Below are 19,009 nucleotides of genomic sequence, written 5' to 3' on the forward strand. Positions count from 1 at the left end.
GCCTGAGCAAAATAAATAAAATGAAAAGGAAGTGGCCTACCATGACTATGAAGCTGATCCCAGTGGGATATTTGTCCCTAACTATCTAGGGTCAGTGATACAGTAGCAATGCCTGTCCAGGGACTGATTGCAATTGTATTGTAAGGTGCCTTGGTCAAAGGTCAATGACCGGCGTACCTGACATGTAATACCCATACCATGCATATTTGCTTTGGGTTAATAAACTATATTCATTAGGCTATGTGTGATATAAAAAAAAAATCACCATCCCCCTTTTTTCCCCTTTTTTTTTTTTTTTATAACCAGACTACTGGGTATAAGGCTTTGGGCATATTCCAGTGAGTTATTTTCAACAAGAGATAAATTCTAAGGGTTGTTAACCTTCTAAACAGAATCCAGCATATAAACTTTCACCATAAATACATCATCAACTAATTCAGGAGATTAGAAAAGGAAAACACCTCTACAGAATTTGCTCGACTCTGTTAAAATACCTTGGTAAAATATTATCCGGAATAACAAGACATGAGTTTATTTTTCAGAATAACTTTCTTCCGTTAAACCTGGTATAAAGGTAAACACTGCAGTGACAGTCAAGCATGCTGATAGGAGAATGATGATCTGGGGCTTCTTTTGCTGCCTTGGGGCATGGGTCCATTGTCCAAATTAACAGGGCCATAGATTCTACTCTCCACCAGAAACCCATATGCTCAATGATCAGCTACCACTTTGTAATAGCTCAAGTGAATTTAAGTTATGTGGCAGCAAAAATTGTTCTTAACAGAACAGTAAGTCAACTTCGGAAAGGCTGAAGAAACAAAATGAAGGCTTTGAAGTGGCTTAATTAAAATTTGGACTTAAAGTGGTTGCAATGTTGTGAGACCTTAAATCAAATACGTTTGCTAAGAACCCCTCCAGCATGGCTGAATAAAAACAATTCTGCAAACAAGAGTGGGGCAAATTTACCCCACACTGAACTAAAAGACTCATCATGAGATCTCACAAACACTTACTAACAGTTATTGCTGGCAAAGATGACAGAATCGAATAGTAGCCAGCCCAACCATCCATCATCTTCTTGTCTGTGGTTGGGTTGCAGGGGTAGCAGCTTCAGTAGGTTGCTGCTGAAAACACACTGCAAAAATTGAAATCTAATAATGATACTTTAAATTGAGTGTATTTTCCCTGTCAAGAGCATCATATCAAATCATCTTATTATTAGGGCAGAAAACCTCCATTATTTTGTAGATTAACATATTTGCCTGCTCAAATTAAGGACAAATAAACTTATTTTAAGAAATAATGAATTTTTTAGATCAGTTTTTGCAGTATAATACTAAATCAATTTCTTACAATGACAAGCACTTACAGAAGAGACCACAACTAGTTTGTTCCTTGGACCAATGTAATATTTTGCCTTTACAATTCACTCATTAATTAGAAATAAAAGTTAGCTTTATGCTCCAGTCGTATTATGATAGGATTACAGTATGTATCTTTCACATCAGTAGTCTTGGTTTTGTGGCACACTTAATACACAAAACAATGCACTTTTGTCCTGTCTTTTTTTCTGTGTGCGTGTTGTTCTTTTGCTCTATGCCTCTAAAAAAAACAAAAAAAAAACACTGCACCTGACCCAGTTACTCTTGGTGCGTTTTTTTTAACACCACTGTTTAAATGTTTTCTTAAATCAAATAATTGTGACACATTGATTCTTTGAATTTACTTTGATTTAAAATTAGTGTAACAAACTAAAAAATAAACTAGAGGCAAATATTTCCCATCAGTTATCCTCAATTTGACCTAGTTTCATGGAGGCAAATATATTGCATTTCCAGTATTGGCCACCAGATGGCGGTATTTCTTAGTTTTAATTGTTTCTTACTGGAGCTGTAGAATCTGTGTGTGTGTGTTCGTGTGTGTGTGTGTTCTTGGAAATGTTTATTCCCATCCTGTGAAGGCAGTGTGAGGTAACCAGTGGATAGTTCAGGCATGCATTTAGCAAGCGGCTCTCAATGAAAACTAATAAAGCAAATACTAGCGCAGAGGACTATGGGAGGGTGCGCAGGTGAGCCGACTTGAAACGCAGCGCTCCGTCCATGGAACTGGATCCTTAGACATATAGTCCGAGGACAAGAGATGTCAGGAGGCAGCATGACAGCTGTACGCGGAGCCCACTCGAACAACAGCAGCCCTGCGACACCGAAGGAAAACGGACACACCGCCCAGCCGACGTCCAACTTTCCCCATCCCTCAGCGGGGAGCGCACCGGAGGACAGCCCGGCGGGTTCCAGCAGCGAGCTCTCCCACACATGGATCCACTTCGTGAAGACTTTCGTCATTATTTTCCCCATTTATGCCCTGGGCTATTTTGAGTTCAGTTTCAGCTGGTTGCTGATAGGACTTTTTATCTTTTTCTGCTGGAGGAGGAACGCAGGGGGGAAGCTGAGCCGCCTGAGCCGAGCGCTTGCGTTCTTTGATCAAGAGGAGCGAAGCGCACAACGGTGTCTGACCACCTCGGATTTACCTCCATGGGTAAGACACAATACGAGACAAATATTAATTACAGAGATGTTTTTCTCAAAAGCAGGTGTGTGATTCTTGAAAAATGTATAATGCGCGTTTCTTGGAAAATAAACATTAATCTACTCAGATCAGGCGGAGCAGGTTGGAGCTGTTAAGGCGATATGAGACAGCTGTCCTCCTCCCTGATGGTGACACCAGACCCAATCTAAATACAGAATGCTACAATGCTCCAGCTCAGAGCATGCTGCTTGCCTTTCATACCAACTCAGTCTGTTATTTTAGGTCCCCATCTATATGTATTATCTCTACAGAAGACTCTACTCTCTCTATTTCTGCAAGACGGCTTGAATACATAATGAATAATGGAGTCTTATTAAAAAAAGTGCTTTGCATCCAAACACAGAGGCATCATGTGGGGCTTATAAGTCGGTTGATTTTAGAATAGGATATACGCTGGAAAAAATAGAAATCTAGATAAGTCATATTTTGTCTTAAAATAAGTGCAATTTTTCTTGGATTGAGGAGGTAAAATAGACATTTTGCGAATGGAACAACAGAATTTACACTTAAAATAGGAAAACGCAATAGCATTGTCTTATTTAAAGTGCATAATATCTAATTATTTTATTTTAAGAGTAAAAATACTAATTCCGTTGGCAAACTTTCTCATTACTCAAATTAAGGGTAAATACACTTACGTTAGGAAATTTTTACTTATTTATTGATCACTTTTTACAAAGTGTTTCAAAAGAACTAAATGTTTTCATATTTCTATTAAGGAAAAGGAAAATCACGTTGAAACTAAAACAAAAAAGATCATTTAGGCTATTTAATTTTGAGAGATAAGAGAAATTTGACAGAGTGCAGGTATCACAAGATGGAGAGGAAAATGGTATTCTACAAGAAATAGAAGATGGAGAGATTTTTAGAACTTGTGGCTTGTAAGCAGGGATTCATCCTGTAAGTGGTGGGTTGCTGCTTTATTCACCTTAATTGTGTCTTTGCTTAAGATCTTAATGTTCTTGCCTGCTGTTGGTGGTCAGAGGGTCTGATGGCACTGATTGTATGGCAGCTGAGCTTCTGGTAGTCTGCCCCAGGGCAGCTCTGGGCACATTCTAGCTTACCACCATCAGCATGTGAGTCAATGGGTGAAGGACTGAATGCAGTAGGAAGGCCCCCCTAATCTGAATTTTGTCATCTACCCTATGGAGATTTCTGCAGATGACAGAAATCTCATAACCGAGAAAGGTTCTCCAGACATATTAAATGTTTTTTTAATAAAAATAACAACATAACTCAGATTATTTTCACTTTATTTTATTAAATTCACATTTTTCCCTTTTTGACAAAGAAAACAAGAACTTTTGTGTTAGAATTGGTTTGTTTTTTTTCATAAAAAAAAAAAACTTAAACAGCAGCTTGTTTTTTGATATACTTTTCTAAAAAGAAAATGAAATGGCTGAAAGATACACTGAGCGTTATATATTATAAATGTGCTCCTTAGTGGTATCAGAGTTTAGCTACAATGGTTTACAAGGGTTCAAATATCAGGTTCAAGTATTTCTGATGGAAAATCTGATGTCCAAGAATCTCCAGGTATGAATAATAGAGAATTTTCACAGGGGGACTCTATTGGCTTCCTATGTGCCAATCATTGAAGCTCATTCTTTAGTATGTCTCTATGTCCTCAGGCTCTGGTTTGTGCCTCTGTCAGTTTGTCTTCTAATTTCATTCATGTGCACATACTTTCTTTTGCACCTTTGTAGTTCATATTCCTACCTATAGATAAAAAGATTGGTACATATGTGGGCTACTTAAACATTTTCATGTTTTTTTTCCATCATTGTTAACCTCGCTTTTCTTAAAATGGATTTAAAAAAATGGATAAAAAAATCACAGAACGATGCACAAATCAGCTCAAAGTTATTGCATAATATTTGCTGAAGCTCTCCTACAGTATTATTTTTTTCCACATGTTTTGGTTTTGATTCCAGCTGACTCCAAGTTAGATTAATAGCTGTCACTCCTGATTAAACCAAAATAACTCTGAGCAGCCTCCTCCTGGTAAATAGTTGACTCTTAAGAAATTTGGCTGTTATGACCACTGACTAAAAGAAAACAACTGTAGGTGACCTCTTACTGACGTATATTCACTATTAGAGCCACATTATCACTTTTTGCACAGTGAGTTTTTGAAATAATGATATATGATTATTCTATCTATTATTTTAATCACTGTCAACATAATCTTTAAGTTTCCCATTGGAAATAATATTTATAGGCTTATTACTTTTTATACAAGTTCAGGGTAGTCAGGGTATGTAGTCAGACGTCTGGAGACAGTTGTTAAAAGACATACAGCTCAAAGCTTAGTGGTAGTATTTTGTTGTTTTGAAAAAAATGGAAATAGAAATATTGTTGGAAATATTTCCATATTTTGTTTTATTTTTATTTATTTCTTTTTAAAGCCATGCTGCCTTTTCCGTCAGTTAACTGAAAGAGAACATCAAAACATTAGGCAGCAGCAATTTCTTTTTCTTTTTTGATAGCTATAGGTAACTCTAGGCTTCTCCCCAAAGGTTCTTCATTCAGGAATCGGCTTTTAAAGCTAAACTAGTTTGGCTTATGTTTGGAGTTCATTAAGTTCATTAAGAGGCTGTAGAACATCTGAAAAGGTTTGTAAGCTTTTGTTCAAGCTTCAAAACATGTCTTGGATAGCGGTTAGGGACAGTCTATTTACCCTTTCACTATTCTCTGCAGGGTAATCTTGATTAATTAACATTGATTAATTGCAAAATAATGTCAATATTTTTGCTCAAACCTAACATTTAATTGGTGATCTTCAGATTGAAGCCTGAGCTGCAAATCACAAAGCCAGTTAAGACATTCTATATCATACAGGAATTTTTTTTCAGTGGAGTGGAGTGCTGTGAGAAATTTTAAAAGCCCTTTTTGCTGACACATGGCTAAGGCATTTATCTGAGGAAAGAGATCTTAGATGGAAGAGCTCAGATTTATTAAGTACAGCACTGTCCCCTTAAACTGTGGGATTTATTATAGAGAGATTACCTGGTCCAACATGTGCATCATCATCAGAAACTAGATCACATCCTTCAGTGGTTTAAGAATTGATCTAAAATATCTAGTTGATCTCAGATCAATAGATCAAATAAATAAAATAAATTGCTTCTTTTTCTTTTTTGCTCTTTAATTTTTGATAGAAATCCTACAAGTTATCAACTATCAACAGGGATCAACTAACCTGCAAAATGTCTTTCAAATCTGGTAACAGTAGCAAAAAATTGGGACTAAAGGACAATAAAACTAGTTAAGTGAAAATGCATTGATGTTTTAAGTCATGGATGGTAGATGAGTTAAAAGTGGATTAGTTTATGTAGCTGAACTGCTTTCATAAGTCTTTGTGACTTTTAGCATCTTATGTACATCTCAAGTCAGGTGTGAGCGTCTACTGCAGTAAGGTTCCATCCTACTGGCTGAATGTATTATGGTATACTTAGTAGGGTTGTCACGATACTAAACTTTTCAACTCGATACCGATACTAAGGAAAATATTCGATACTCGATACCATTTTCGATACCACAAGGATAAAATTTCAACAGAAATATTTTGATTAATAATTAAAATACAATAAATAAATACAATAAACAATAAGAACAACATTTTGAGGTTGTTTGCTGTGCACAGTATTTAGCAAGCTTGATAAAAAACTTACAAAATTAAAATTAAGTTTTCCTTACTTGGCTATGCTTTGCACACATAACAATGACACTAGCCAAACCGGTTAAGAAAGAAAAATAATTCTCAGTAGCTGCAACTGTTACAAAAAAAAAGTCTGAAACTGAAAAGTGCACAGAGTTATTCAATCACAGTGTTCAGAAAGTGCATTTTCCTCTATTCTGCACTTTAGATGAATGACTGTTTAGGTGCGACTGGTACTCGATACTTTTGAAAATGAGTATTGTATCCGGATACAACATTTCAGTATCGATACTTTTTTGAGTATCGATACTTTTGACAACCCTAATACTTAGACTTAGACAAACTTTATTGTGATTTTGTATGCACAGACATGTATATGTATACAAGACAACATTTTGTTGCACACAGCTTACAACAGTGTAATGATATTGCAGTTTGTGTAAGATAAACATTACCAATATAAAATGCAGCAGCTAGAATGTAACATTGTAGGAGCAAAAGGAAAACAGTTTAAATCCTGGTGCAAAAGGGCATTAATATGAAAAAGTTCAGCACAGTGTAAAATAAATATTGTGCAAAGTGCTTTAGAACATTGAGTTGTGTCCTATTTAAAAAGATTATAAGAGTTCAGCTTGTTGGTAGTGGAACCTAATGTTGCAAGAGTCCAGTTTAGAGTTCAACAGTTCAACAATCTGATAGTAGCATTGGGAAAAACTGTTGCAGAACCTGCTGAACCTGAAGCTGTGAATCCAAAATACTTTGAATACAAAGATAACATTTGGATTTCCAGCTGCTCTCTGCAATATCAAGATGATTAGTGGATCAAAATAGATCCTGTAGTGGATCTATTTTGAATTTTGAAAAGATTGCACATCACCCATCACTTCTGTCAGGGAACTGAACAGGTATTTGAAAAGAGGAACTGTTATGTAATATGCACCCAGCCAAGTTTTCCATTGCTTTCATTAAGATTGTCCACCCATGTTATGCACTGTGAGAAAATGTAACTGCTGACTAAGATCCTACTGTTACCTTTTAGTCCACTCTCTTCTCCACTCAAACATAAAACCTTTATAACATGCATGTCTATGTGTGAAAATGAGTTGTTCAGCTAGGCTAAAAATAGCATGAAAAAGGGCCTGAGTTCATTGAGAAGAAGCAATATTTTAAGACCTGTCTGACGCTGAAGATGGTATCTGACTCAAGATTCCTACAGTATAAGCTGTTACTCTAATGCGTCAATTAACAGTTTTCTAGGGAATTTAAACTGAATTTTCTGTAGAACCAAATGTACAGTAGCTCAATTGTTCAAACCTCAATAGGATGATTTTAGAACAAAACACATTTTTAAAAACATAGTTTGTTATTAATAAATGCTTAATATCTAATACGTTTTGGTTTTTCTTGCCTTTAAATAAGAGACCAAATCAACACGTTGGTTGCCTTTTAAAGGATCGTTAGAGGGAGAAAAATGGAATAGTCACAAATTTTAAATGGCTCAAACATGGACTAAATTATCCATCACTGATTTAGGGTTCTTTTACAGTTTTATTTAGAGGCTTTACCCTTTGGCCTCAATGACACAAGAAACCCCAATGATCACTCCTTTATTTATATCCACATTGTCAATTCACCTCATTATTTATTCGGTGAAGATTCACTTCAGATTAAATCATACGTTTTATTGAAAACATTTTGGCACTGACACCAGGAGTCTTGGTCAGTTGTGTGGGCTAGCTCTAGAGCAATCTGTAGTTTGAGTGCGCATGTTTTTAAGCCCCTGGAGGCCCATCCTCCTAAGCACATTCCAAGACAGATGCAAATCAATGAGTGACGCTATGTTCACCTAGGTACAGTAGCAAAACGAAAGCGATACAATCATTTCAAGCATGTGGTTATCAGTGTAGGGAATGTTAGTTTTGCAAAGTAACCAGTTATAGTATTGGTTACTTCTCTTAAAATGTAACTGAGTTAGTTACTGCACATGCAAAGTAACTAGTCAAAGCAACCATGCAGCTACTTTTTATTCTCTTAAAGGTTGAATAATTACATTTTCTGGTTGGTGTGTGTGTGTTGTGTATTGGAATATGATTAACATGTAGATGTGACCATGTTTTTTTTTGTTTGTCATAAAAGAACATTAAAGCAAATTAAATGTTTTAGAACTTTAGATTTTTGCAGACTGACAGACTTTAACTTGCTGTAAAATAGGTATGAAGCTAAAAAAAAAAAACGCTTTTCAAGCAATTTAACAAAAACAATGTATATACTTCACAATAGAATTAAACAGTTTACACTTTTTCAGAAAACAATACATCAGGATTATATAATTTCAGTATTTCTGTGTAAAGAAAATGTAAGCAATGCAAGTGAATTCTGTATAACTCTGAGAAAGTAAATACAGTACATGTGTTGGTTAAAGACAGCTAGCTGTCAGTCAGTGATGACATGATGTGAGGAACTTCATTAGATAACAGCTGCTTCTAAGTGACATTATATAAAGTCTTCCCGCACATAATGATCACAGGGAAATCACATACTTTGCAATCCAGTGTGTCCTTTGAATCACTGGCTCTGTTCCATCATCTCTCCTCTCAGTCTGTGTTCAAGGCATGCTGAACACCCTCCTACATTAAAGCTCCTCAGCCAATCAGCTTTAGGTATGCCTCTCTCAGCTCCATGCAGCAAAAACCACCCTGCAGCAGAAGGACAGTGATAATAAACAGTTGCTTTTATTGATTGAGTTATAATAATGTGCTGCTGTAGATTTGAAGTAACTTAACATTGTTACCAATATGTCAGAAGTAATTTATAAGATTCATTTTTCAATGAAAAATCAATTCAGGGGCTAATTACATTATTATTAGGTAGTGGCATTACTCCCAATGCTGGGGAGTTTCCAAACTTGGTATTTGGAAGGAAAATCAACAGAGAGAGAGAGACGTGAAAACCTTATAATTCTTTATGTGTCAGGAGTTTCTAAGAAACTTGGGGGAATTTTCGCAAGAGATTTTCCCAACAGCACACCCAGACAAAAACTGGTTCACCCTAAAGTCACAAAGACTAATCTCAAAAACCCATACAAAACCATAGACTACAACAACCCAGGATAATGAGGGGTGGGGTATCGGTTTGCATGTGAATTAGAAGGTCTGACATGGGTTTCCAGATGCTAAAAGGGAGAGTCAGCACTTGACCTTAAGACTGCTCTGGTGGGAACCGAAGGACAAAGACTGTTTATTTAACCTGGTTAAAAAAAAAAAAAAAAAATATATATATATATATATATATATATATATATATATATATATATATATATATATATATATATATATATATATATATATATATATATATTTAAAAAAAACTGAGCAAAAGTGCAGTTGCCTCAGAATTGAGGCTGGTATGTGACTCCCACGTCTCTTCTGACTGAACATTTGAAGGATAATGCTAATTTGTCTGTTCTTTTTCTTTTATACACTTGTTTTTGTTAACTAGTGTATTAAGTAAATTACACAAAAAAATCACAGCAAGGTATTCCAGAACTTGAGATTTTTTCCTGATGTTGCTTTTTTTTTTTTTTTAGCATTTAAGGTCTAGCGAAGTTAACATTTACAAGCTAAACTGCCATGTTTGTTCACTTGTATACCCCTTAAGCCAGGCATACACTGTACAATATTTTCAACAGATTTCCCAAAGATTTCCTTCTGGGCCCCCCTTTGGATTACAATAAAAACATTTTTTTTTTTTCTTCATTCATCCATACCGCTTCCCACGCCCCCCCTGCAATGGCATTGCGCCTCCCCTAGGGGACGCACCCCACACTTTGGGAACCACTGGCTTAAGCTGTACCACTAAACCGCAGGGTTAAAAAGTTTACAGCTCACAATGCTTGCTCTCACACTGTGCGGCCCAACGCTCTGATGCAACCTTATGACGGCCAACTGAATTTCAAAAATGTTTGATTTTCTCCCAACCTTAAGACTCCTGATTGGGAGGTGGTCGTGAAAGGCTGATTGCCCCTCGTTAACCCCTGTACACTACACAATGCACAATCAGGCTAAAAGTCAGCCCGATCGAGCCCAGTACAGTATATGCCCAGCTTTACAAATGGAGCCCCCCCCATCCCTCAGTGAGTTCTAGAAGCACAACATTGATATCCAGCCATTCAACACCGATTCTGCTAAGTGGTTCTACATGTTCTTTGGCCATTTGACCAACTAAATTAACCCTTGAATGAAATATTATCTTATGCAAGTTAAGCTGAAACAAAGTTAAGTAGTTAAGAAAAAAAGGTAAAAAGCGGGGTTAAAAAGGTTAAAAAAGCTAAAAGACAAGTAACAAAATCAAAGTTAAAAAGTTAATAAGCTATGTTAAAAAACAAAAAAATTAAAAGTGTCTGTATAAGCATTAAGGAGCTTAGGATATGCTGAAGCAAGAAAATTATGTTTGTTTCACTCTGTGTTTTTCATGAATTTCTTATAGAACCAACTTTGCTATGTTTCCTAATATATTAAGGCAAGTGGCCGTTTCTTTCACCTCAAATTTTGCCATCAAAATATAATTTTTTTAATGTTACAAAAGTAATAAAGTCATGTCCTGTCCTCCAATAAAATTCTCGGCCTCAAATTCAGATTTTCAGAGTATTTTACTGAGTGCCCTATAAAAGGGTAAACGTATTCATCAGAATCAGGTTTATGAATAAAAAAAGTCGATAAATATTTAAAGTTTGAAGAAAAGCTTAACAAAAAAAGAGCCTATCAGAGCAGCAATGATAAAAAACAGCCTTAAACTAGACATTAAAATAATAATAATTGCTGGTTATAGGGATAGGAATGTGCATTTGATGAAGGTTAATTTCAACACAAGCGAAACAGAAAAGCCTGTTTGCAGGAAGCTGCATCTGGTTTTAAAAGCTGCCTTTTCTCTGAAATGAACTAGAGCTGTAGTAAAGAGATGTCTGCTGTCGACTTCTGCTTCGTGGTGTTTTGAAGTGCTAGACCTGAAGTGTTTCAGTTCACCATGGTTCAGCAACTGGTTTAAATCAATTCCCTCTTGTGCCTTTATTCTCACTCACCAATGATTCATATACACTTTGTTCCTCTTTAACTGGTTTGTGTCTGATGGGATTTCTCTACCATTTAGCAGTGGATCTGAGAAGGCAGTGGTCTAATCAACACAAAATTGTGGTGCTTTTGTTTTTGGTTTTGCTTCTTTTAATCGGTTTGCATGCGTTAAAAACAGTCCCAAGATATAACAACAAATCAACAAACAATAAAAGACGATGAAGCTAAAATTAAAATCCTGGATGTTAAAAGGCAGTACAAAATAAGCCCACAACAGTTTGTGTGACCCTCCGCATATCTTGGAAGGCATTCCAGAGCCGTAGGGCAACTGACTCGAAGGCCCTATCTCCCATAGTGGAGAGTTTAGCCAATGGTTGGTGCAACTGAGATTCCAAGAGGAGGTGTTTGGGGTGAAGAGTTCTCTGAGGTAGTCAAGTCCACTGGTGAGAAAGGAGACAGATCTTTTACTGAATTCTGTGTTGAATGGGCAGCAAGTTTAGGGACTTCAGGACAGGCATGATCTGAGCAGCGCAGTTCTGATATGATTGAGCATTTGCAGATACTTGCCAGGGATCCTGACAGGGAGGGCATTACAATAGTCCAACCTGGAGGAGCTAAAGGCATGGATCAACTTCTCAGTATTCGGTAGGGAGAGGGAGGGGCGGAGTTTGGCAATGCTGTTGAGGTGGAGGAAAGAAACCTTACAGAGGTGGCCGATGTGGGTGTCAAATGTGAGGTTTGAGTCTGAATTTTGTAACAGAGGTAGATAAAATTGGTATACTTCTGATGGAGAAGGATTTTGGTTTGGGGTTAAACACTGCTTAAGAAGGTTTTCAAAGATTTTGCTGGAAATTGATTACTTGCACTGATGCCGTAAAGCAAAATGTTCCTGGGTTAAAATCTTGGTTATGTGTCCTGTGTGTCTCAGTGTTGTTTTGTGATGTACTGGTGATCTGTCCAGGGACCACCCTGCCTCTCACCCTGTGACCTTTGGACAAAGGCACCAATTATCCTAGCAGCAACAATATGGGAGTAAACAAAATAAATTCTAAAGGCGATCAGTCAGAGATTTTTTTTTAGATTTTTCGGCACTAGTGGACTGTAGGCTGACAGGAAAGGGGGTAACCACTGCGCCACCAAAGCACGACAGGTATCAGAGTAAACATTGATGAAAATGATATATATAAATTGGCTACTGGAACAAGACATAGATGGACTAGAGCAGAAAACTTGGTACTGATGAAATGCTACTATACAAGCATGCCCAGTGAGAGAGGTTACATGCAGAGACTATGGGAATTATGGCAGCTCCAACAACCATTGTCATCATTGACAAAGAAACAACTACTAACACAGTGTTCCAACATCCGCAAACGGCAGCTCCTTTCACAGCTAGAAATTGACGAGGTACAACTGACATGCTGCGGCAAGGGGGAGTCAGGACAACAGGTCAGTAGAGAAATATCATCATCCCAACACACAGAGATTGGGTCCCCAGCCCCAACTACAACAGGCCCACTAAACGTAAGGGCAGCTGACCTGCGACAGCAGATCATAACGAAACTGGATCCCCTAGAACGACGACCAAGACTGCCAAGGCTAAGTGACAGAGTACCCTCTGAAAGCCTTTTAGAAGATGTAAATGCAGCACTACATACTATCCCTACTAAGGACATAACTGAAACCAATGAGCTGACCTACGCCACAGCTACTGTGATCCTAGAGATGCTTGGCTATAAGATAAACACCAAAGGCCACAAAGCAGAGCCCCCATGGAGAAGAAGGCTGGAAGCCAAGATCAAGGCAACACGAAGAGAGGTCAGTCAGCTCTCAGACCTGCAGAAAGGTGTAGGGAAGAGGTTACCTAAGTACAACAAGCTGTCGATTCCTGAGGCTCTGGAAACTGCCAAACAAAGACTCGCCGCCCTGGCCACCCGCCTAAAGAGATACAAGGGAGAAGCAGAAGCCAGGAGAATAAACCAGGTGTTTTCCACCAACCCATCCAAAGTGTACTCACAGTGGCAGGGTAATTCAAGATCAGATCCACCCAGGGCTGAGACTGAACAGTACTGGAGAAACATATGGGAGAAGGAGGCATCCCACAACACCAATGCTCAGTGGCTGGAAGATCTAAGAACAGATCACAGCAATCTCCCAGAACAAGAACCAGTAACCATTACAACGGCAGATATCCAAGAAAGAGGGGCAGGTATGAAGAGCTGGACAGCACCAGGCCCTGACATGATCCACACCTACTGGCTGAAAAAACTAACCGCACTTCATGCACGCCTCGCAGCACAAATGAACCAACTGCTGATGGATGGGACCCACCCAGAATGGTTAACCCAAGGACGGACAATCCTGATCATGAAGGATCCGCAGAAGGGAACAACCCCATCCAACTACCGGCCAATAACTTGCCTATGTACAACATGGAAGCTCCTGTCAGGCATCATAGCGGCTAAGATGAATAGGCACATGGCTCAATACATGCACCCTGCCCAGAAGGGAATAGGAAGCAACACCAGAGGAGCCAAGCACCAGCTACTAGTGGATAGAGCAGTCACCCAAGACTGTAAGACCAGGCAGACAAATCTGTGCACTGCCTGGATTGACTATAAGAAAGCCTATGACTCAATGCCACATACATGGATACTGGAATGCCTGGAAATGTACAAGATCAACAGGACTCTAATAGCCTTCATCAAGAACTCAATGAAGCTGTGGAAAACAAGTCTGGAAGCCAATGCAAAGCCAATAGCACAAGTCACCATCAAGTGCGGCATATACCAGGGTGATGCACTATCCCCGCTGCTGTTCTGCATAGGCCTGAACCCCCTCAGCCAGATCATCACAAAGACTGGCTACGGATACCAATTCCGAAGCGGAACAATCATCAGTCACCTCCTCTACATGGATGACATCAAGCTGTATGCCAGGAGTGAGCGAGACATCGACTCACTGATCCACACTACCAGGATCTACAGCAACGACATTGGGATGTCATTCGGACTGGACAAGTGCGGTCGCATGGTCTCAAAGAGAGGGAAGATGATCAGAACCGAGGGGGTTGAACTACCAGAAGGCCACATAACAGATGTTCAGGACAGCTACAAATACCTTGGGGTGCCACAGGCTAACGGAAACCACGAGGAGATGGCAAGAAAGACTGCCACAGCTAAATACCTACAAAGAGTAAGGCAGGTCCTGAAAAGTCAGCTGAATGGAAAAAAACAAGATCCAAGCCATCAACACATATGCCCTGCCAATCATCAGATACCCCGCTGGTATAATAAACTGGCCAAAGGAGGAGATAGAGGCTACTGACATCAAGACGAGAAAGCTCCTCACAATGCATGGAGGGTTCCACCCCAAATCCAGCACTCTGAGACTGTACACCAAGCGTAGCGAGGGAGGCCGAGGGCTAGTGAGTGTCAAGACCACTGTCCAGGATGAAACAACTAAGAACCAGGAGTACATCAGAAAGATGGCCCCCAAAGACAAATGGCTTGGTGAGTACCTCAGGCAGGAGAAAACCGAAAGTGAGGACAAGAAAGAGGAAGGAGAACCATCATGGAGGGACAAGCCGCTGCACGGCGTATACCACAGACAAATAGAAGAAGTGGCTGATATCAAAAAATCCTACCAGTGGCTGGAAAAGGCTGGACTGAAGGACAGCACAGAGGCACTAATCATGGCAGCACAAGAACAGGCACTCAGTACAAGATCAATAGAGGCCAGGGTCTACCACACCAGGCAGGACCCCCGATGCAGACTGTGCAAAGATGCCTCTGAAACAATACAGCACATAACAGCGGGGTGTAAAATGCAGGCAGGAAGTGCATACATGGAACGCCACAACCAGGTAGCTGTCATAGTGTACAGGAACATCTGCCATGAGTATGGGCTGGAAGTCCCAAGGTCAAAATGGAAGACACCTCCTAAGGTAGTTGAGAATGACCGAGCTAAGATCCTATGGGACTTCAAGATCCAGACTGACAAACAGGTGATGGCTAACCAACCAGACATCGTGTTGATCGACAAACAGCAGAAGAAGGCAGTAGTGATAGATGTGGCAATCCCAAGCGACAGCAACATCAAGAAGAAAGAACACGAGAAGCTTGAGAAATACCAAGGACTGAAGGAGGAGCTAGAAAAGATGTGGAAAGTAAGAGCAGCAGTGGTGCCAGTGGTAATTGGAGCACTGGGGGCTGTGACCCCCAAACTGGGAGAGTGGCTACAGCAGATTCCAGGTAAAACATCAGAGGTCTCTGTCCAGAAGCGCAGTCCTAGGAACAGCTAAGATACTGCGCAGAACCCTCAAACTCCCAGGCCTCTGGTAGAGGACCCGAGCTTGAGGATGACACATACCACCCCACGAGGGGTGAGAAAACAGTTTTTTTATATATATATATATATATATATATATATATATATATATATATATATATATATATATATATATTAGTGCTGTCAAAATTATCGCGTTATTATCGCGTTAACGCAAGGCCATTTTAACGGCGATAATTTTTTTAACGTGAGATTAACGCTATGTGGTTTTATGGTACAATTTTCCAAGTACATCCCGCTGCAGCCTGCGGGAAGGCGGGGCTATTTCCCCCCAGTCTATGCATTTCTCATAGGCTTCGAGAGCGGAGCTTCTCAAGGAAAAAAGACGCTCATACACTGGGTGATGCTAGTGCCTTTTCTTTAAGCCCCACCACCAACAAACAAGTTGAGTGTCTGGTAACTAGTAGCAACCTGAAATACGCTGAGAAAACAGATTACTGAGGTGAAATGGAATCTGCTACGGCACTCTTGCTGTCTGTGTACGCCACAGGTCGGTATCGTGTGTGTGTGTGTGTGTGTGAGTGGGTGTGTCTGTGTGTGGGTGGGTGGGTGGGTGCTTGTGTGTGTGTTCTCATTTTTGTTAAGAGGCTGAAAAGTAACTTTCTAGAGCATAGACTACCTCCATCTAGTGATGTCGGTCTATTGATTTTGATGTATTGATTGAAAATTGTTCATTATTACCTTGGTTAATTGACATCTAATATTAACTGTACCACATTTTACAGCAGTAGGGTAAAATCCTTGTCTTTGTTCAAAAGACTGTATTAACTGTAAAGACTGTCTTTTACATCAGCCTGTTCAGGGCCTTTTTTTTGGCTACATATTTGTTATTTTTTGCTACATGCCTCCCCATCTTCTTGCCATATGTTTCTATGGCATAAATCAGTGTCTGTGACCTGTTTTTATTTAAAAAAAAGAACATTGGCACAAACCTAGCCTGTATGTATTTTTTGTATGTCATCGAGAGTATTTAAATGATTTTCAATCATAAAAAAAATTTGCGATTAAAATGCGATTAATCGCGAGTTAACTCAGGCATTGATGCGATTAATCGCGATTTAAAAAATGTAATCGATTGACAGCACTAATATATATATATATATATTTATATGATATAAATATATAACATCCAAACTAGGGATGGAACGGTTTATGTAAAACCGTTCCATCGTTCAGTTCGGTTCGACTGTCTCGGTTCGGTTCGTGTGTGTTGCATTCAGTTCATGCGCTGCTCCTTTTTCTCATAAGCGAAGCGTTTACACTCCAGAGCAGAAGGTGGCGGTACTGCAACCGCCTGCACAAAGCAAAACCTTCAGCCTCCACTGTGGCTCCCCTCCGCTCCGCTCTGAGTTCCTTGGAGATCGTAGAGGGCATGCGCGAGATGATTAAATTCAAAGCAGCAAAACGGAAATGATCCAGGGTTTCCGCGGGTCATTAAAAATAATTACAGTTCATTAATTTTTTTGGATTATTTCATTAATTTCATAAATTTTATGGGATTTTGGTGTAACAATCAACATATACCGAACCGAAAACCGTGACCACGAAACCGTGAATCGAACCGAACGGTTTTGTGAACCGTTCCACCCCTAATCCAAACCAACGCCAAAGCTGCTTTAGATATAAAAATAGAATTGTGTTAGAGATGCAAGATCATTTCATAACATCTCTGACTCCAAAAGAGAAGTCCTAGAAATGAACCTTGGTTAATGAATACAGATCAGTGGTAGACAAAGTTTGAAAAAATTTCTTTATAAGACGGCATCACCTCGGTGAGGTTGTGTTTAGATAAAAACAGTATTTCCATCCTTGAAGGCCTCTACCGTACAGTCTTGTTGCTATTAATCACTATATGCCTGTTATTATCAATTGAAACTTGCTCCCATTGTTGTGCACTTCACTGTCTGTACTTTGAAATGATTGTCATGAGAAATAGCTCTTTCTCTTGCTTCAGCTGCATCACTTGTTAAATCTAATTTGGAAGCCACTCGCATCAATTAAGCCCATTTTTTGGTTCTAAAACATAAAAAAAATCTCAAACTGATTTTTCCGACAGTCTAACTCAAATAATGTCACTGAATATGTTAGTGAGTAAATCAGTGCAATTCAGAGATGTGCTTAAAAAGCAGTGATTGATGAAGTGTTGCATGGTGAAAATCAGAAAGTAAAACAAAAGCGGAATGAGGAAGCTTGAATATTTTTTCAGTAAGACAGCGGAACCTAAAGATCCTGATAAGGCCTAAAACCAAACTGCATTAGTTTTTTATCTAGATTGCAGAGCTTGGCCAGTGAACTCAGAGGCCTAAAGAAAAAATGAAAGGAGTTTGAGTTCTAAAGCTCAGTAAACATCGCTGTAAATTTTTATTTGTTGAATGCCTGAGGGATCCAAACCTTTCCATTCATCCGTTCTTTTAATAAGTATCAGTTTGCAGTCTGCACCATTAGTTTCTTGTATCAGTGAATAGCTTGATTGGCTTTGCTAACCTTGAACAGCAGTTTCTTTTTATATTCCCAATAAAATGTTGTTCATCTTGTTTTCACTCTGAAATTTCCAGAACTTAAAGCATAAAATTACTACAGTTAAAGGAACAAAAGGGAAGCTGGTTGAAATGGCCAAACCCTTCCTAAGAGTAACTCTTTGTTATGGCGACTCTAAAAAGCTGCTCCCATGCCTCCTTAGATAGCATGGGTTTCTTTCTGATACCTTCTGACAGCTTTTTTTGTTTCCTTTCTTCAAATTCAAACAATTTCCAGCTAAATCTGACTTTAATCTCCCTCTTCCACACTGAAGAACTTTGTCTCTTTATTGCGATATAGTAGCTTTAGCACATGATATAGACCCTGATACACCAATCCCAATAAATGTCAATGTAAATCCCTTTATTGTCCCACAATGGGGATATTTGTTCTCTGTAATTTTACCCATCCCTTGGGGAGCAGTGGGCTGCCATTGTGTGGCGCCCGGGGAGAAGTGTGGGGTTAACGTTTTGCTCAGGGACCCAGAGTGCAGGCTGTGGCGATGGAACTGGCTACTTGCAACCTTCTCAGAGCACAAGCGCACTGCTTTAACCCATAGGCCAACACTCCTCTATTTAATTCCATGTAATAATATGCTATAAATGCAATAAAACAAAAACAAAAAAACACTATAAATGTTGATTCTGGTCAGCAAATGATCTTTCTGTGTATCTCTAACATTTAAGCTTAGTGTGTCCTAAAATTATTATTTCTTTCATTTTTTCTTATTGTAGGTTCACTTCCCAGATGTAGAGCGTGTGGAGTGGTTAAACAAGGTAAAATGAATGAGAGGCTTTATTGTTTGTTTTCTTAGCTTTAGGGAATCCTC

At 39.0% G+C, this 19,009-nt stretch overlaps 1 protein-coding gene across 3 annotated transcripts in view; it reads left to right on the forward strand.

Moving 5' to 3' along the window:
- Positions 1–1,933: 1,933 nt before the first annotated feature.
- esyt2b (extended synaptotagmin-like protein 2b) overlaps positions 1,934–19,009 on the forward strand; it is a 76,518-nt gene continuing 59,442 nt past the window's right edge. For all 3 annotated transcript variants that reach the window (XM_038297936.1, XM_038297937.1, XM_038297938.1), the window contains exons 1-2: positions 1,934–2,535; positions 18,915–18,956. In XM_038297936.1, coding sequence (XP_038153864.1) covers positions 2,140–2,535; positions 18,915–18,956 — 438 coding nt within the window. In that variant the 5' untranslated portion in view covers positions 1,934–2,139. The remainder of the gene's footprint in view (positions 2,536–18,914; positions 18,957–19,009) is intronic.

This window comes from Cyprinodon tularosa, unplaced genomic scaffold (genome assembly GCF_016077235.1).
Source record: "Cyprinodon tularosa strain WSP-4 unplaced genomic scaffold, ASM1607723v1 ctg4, whole genome shotgun sequence".
NCBI lineage: Eukaryota > Metazoa > Chordata > Actinopteri > Cyprinodontiformes > Cyprinodontidae > Cyprinodon > Cyprinodon tularosa.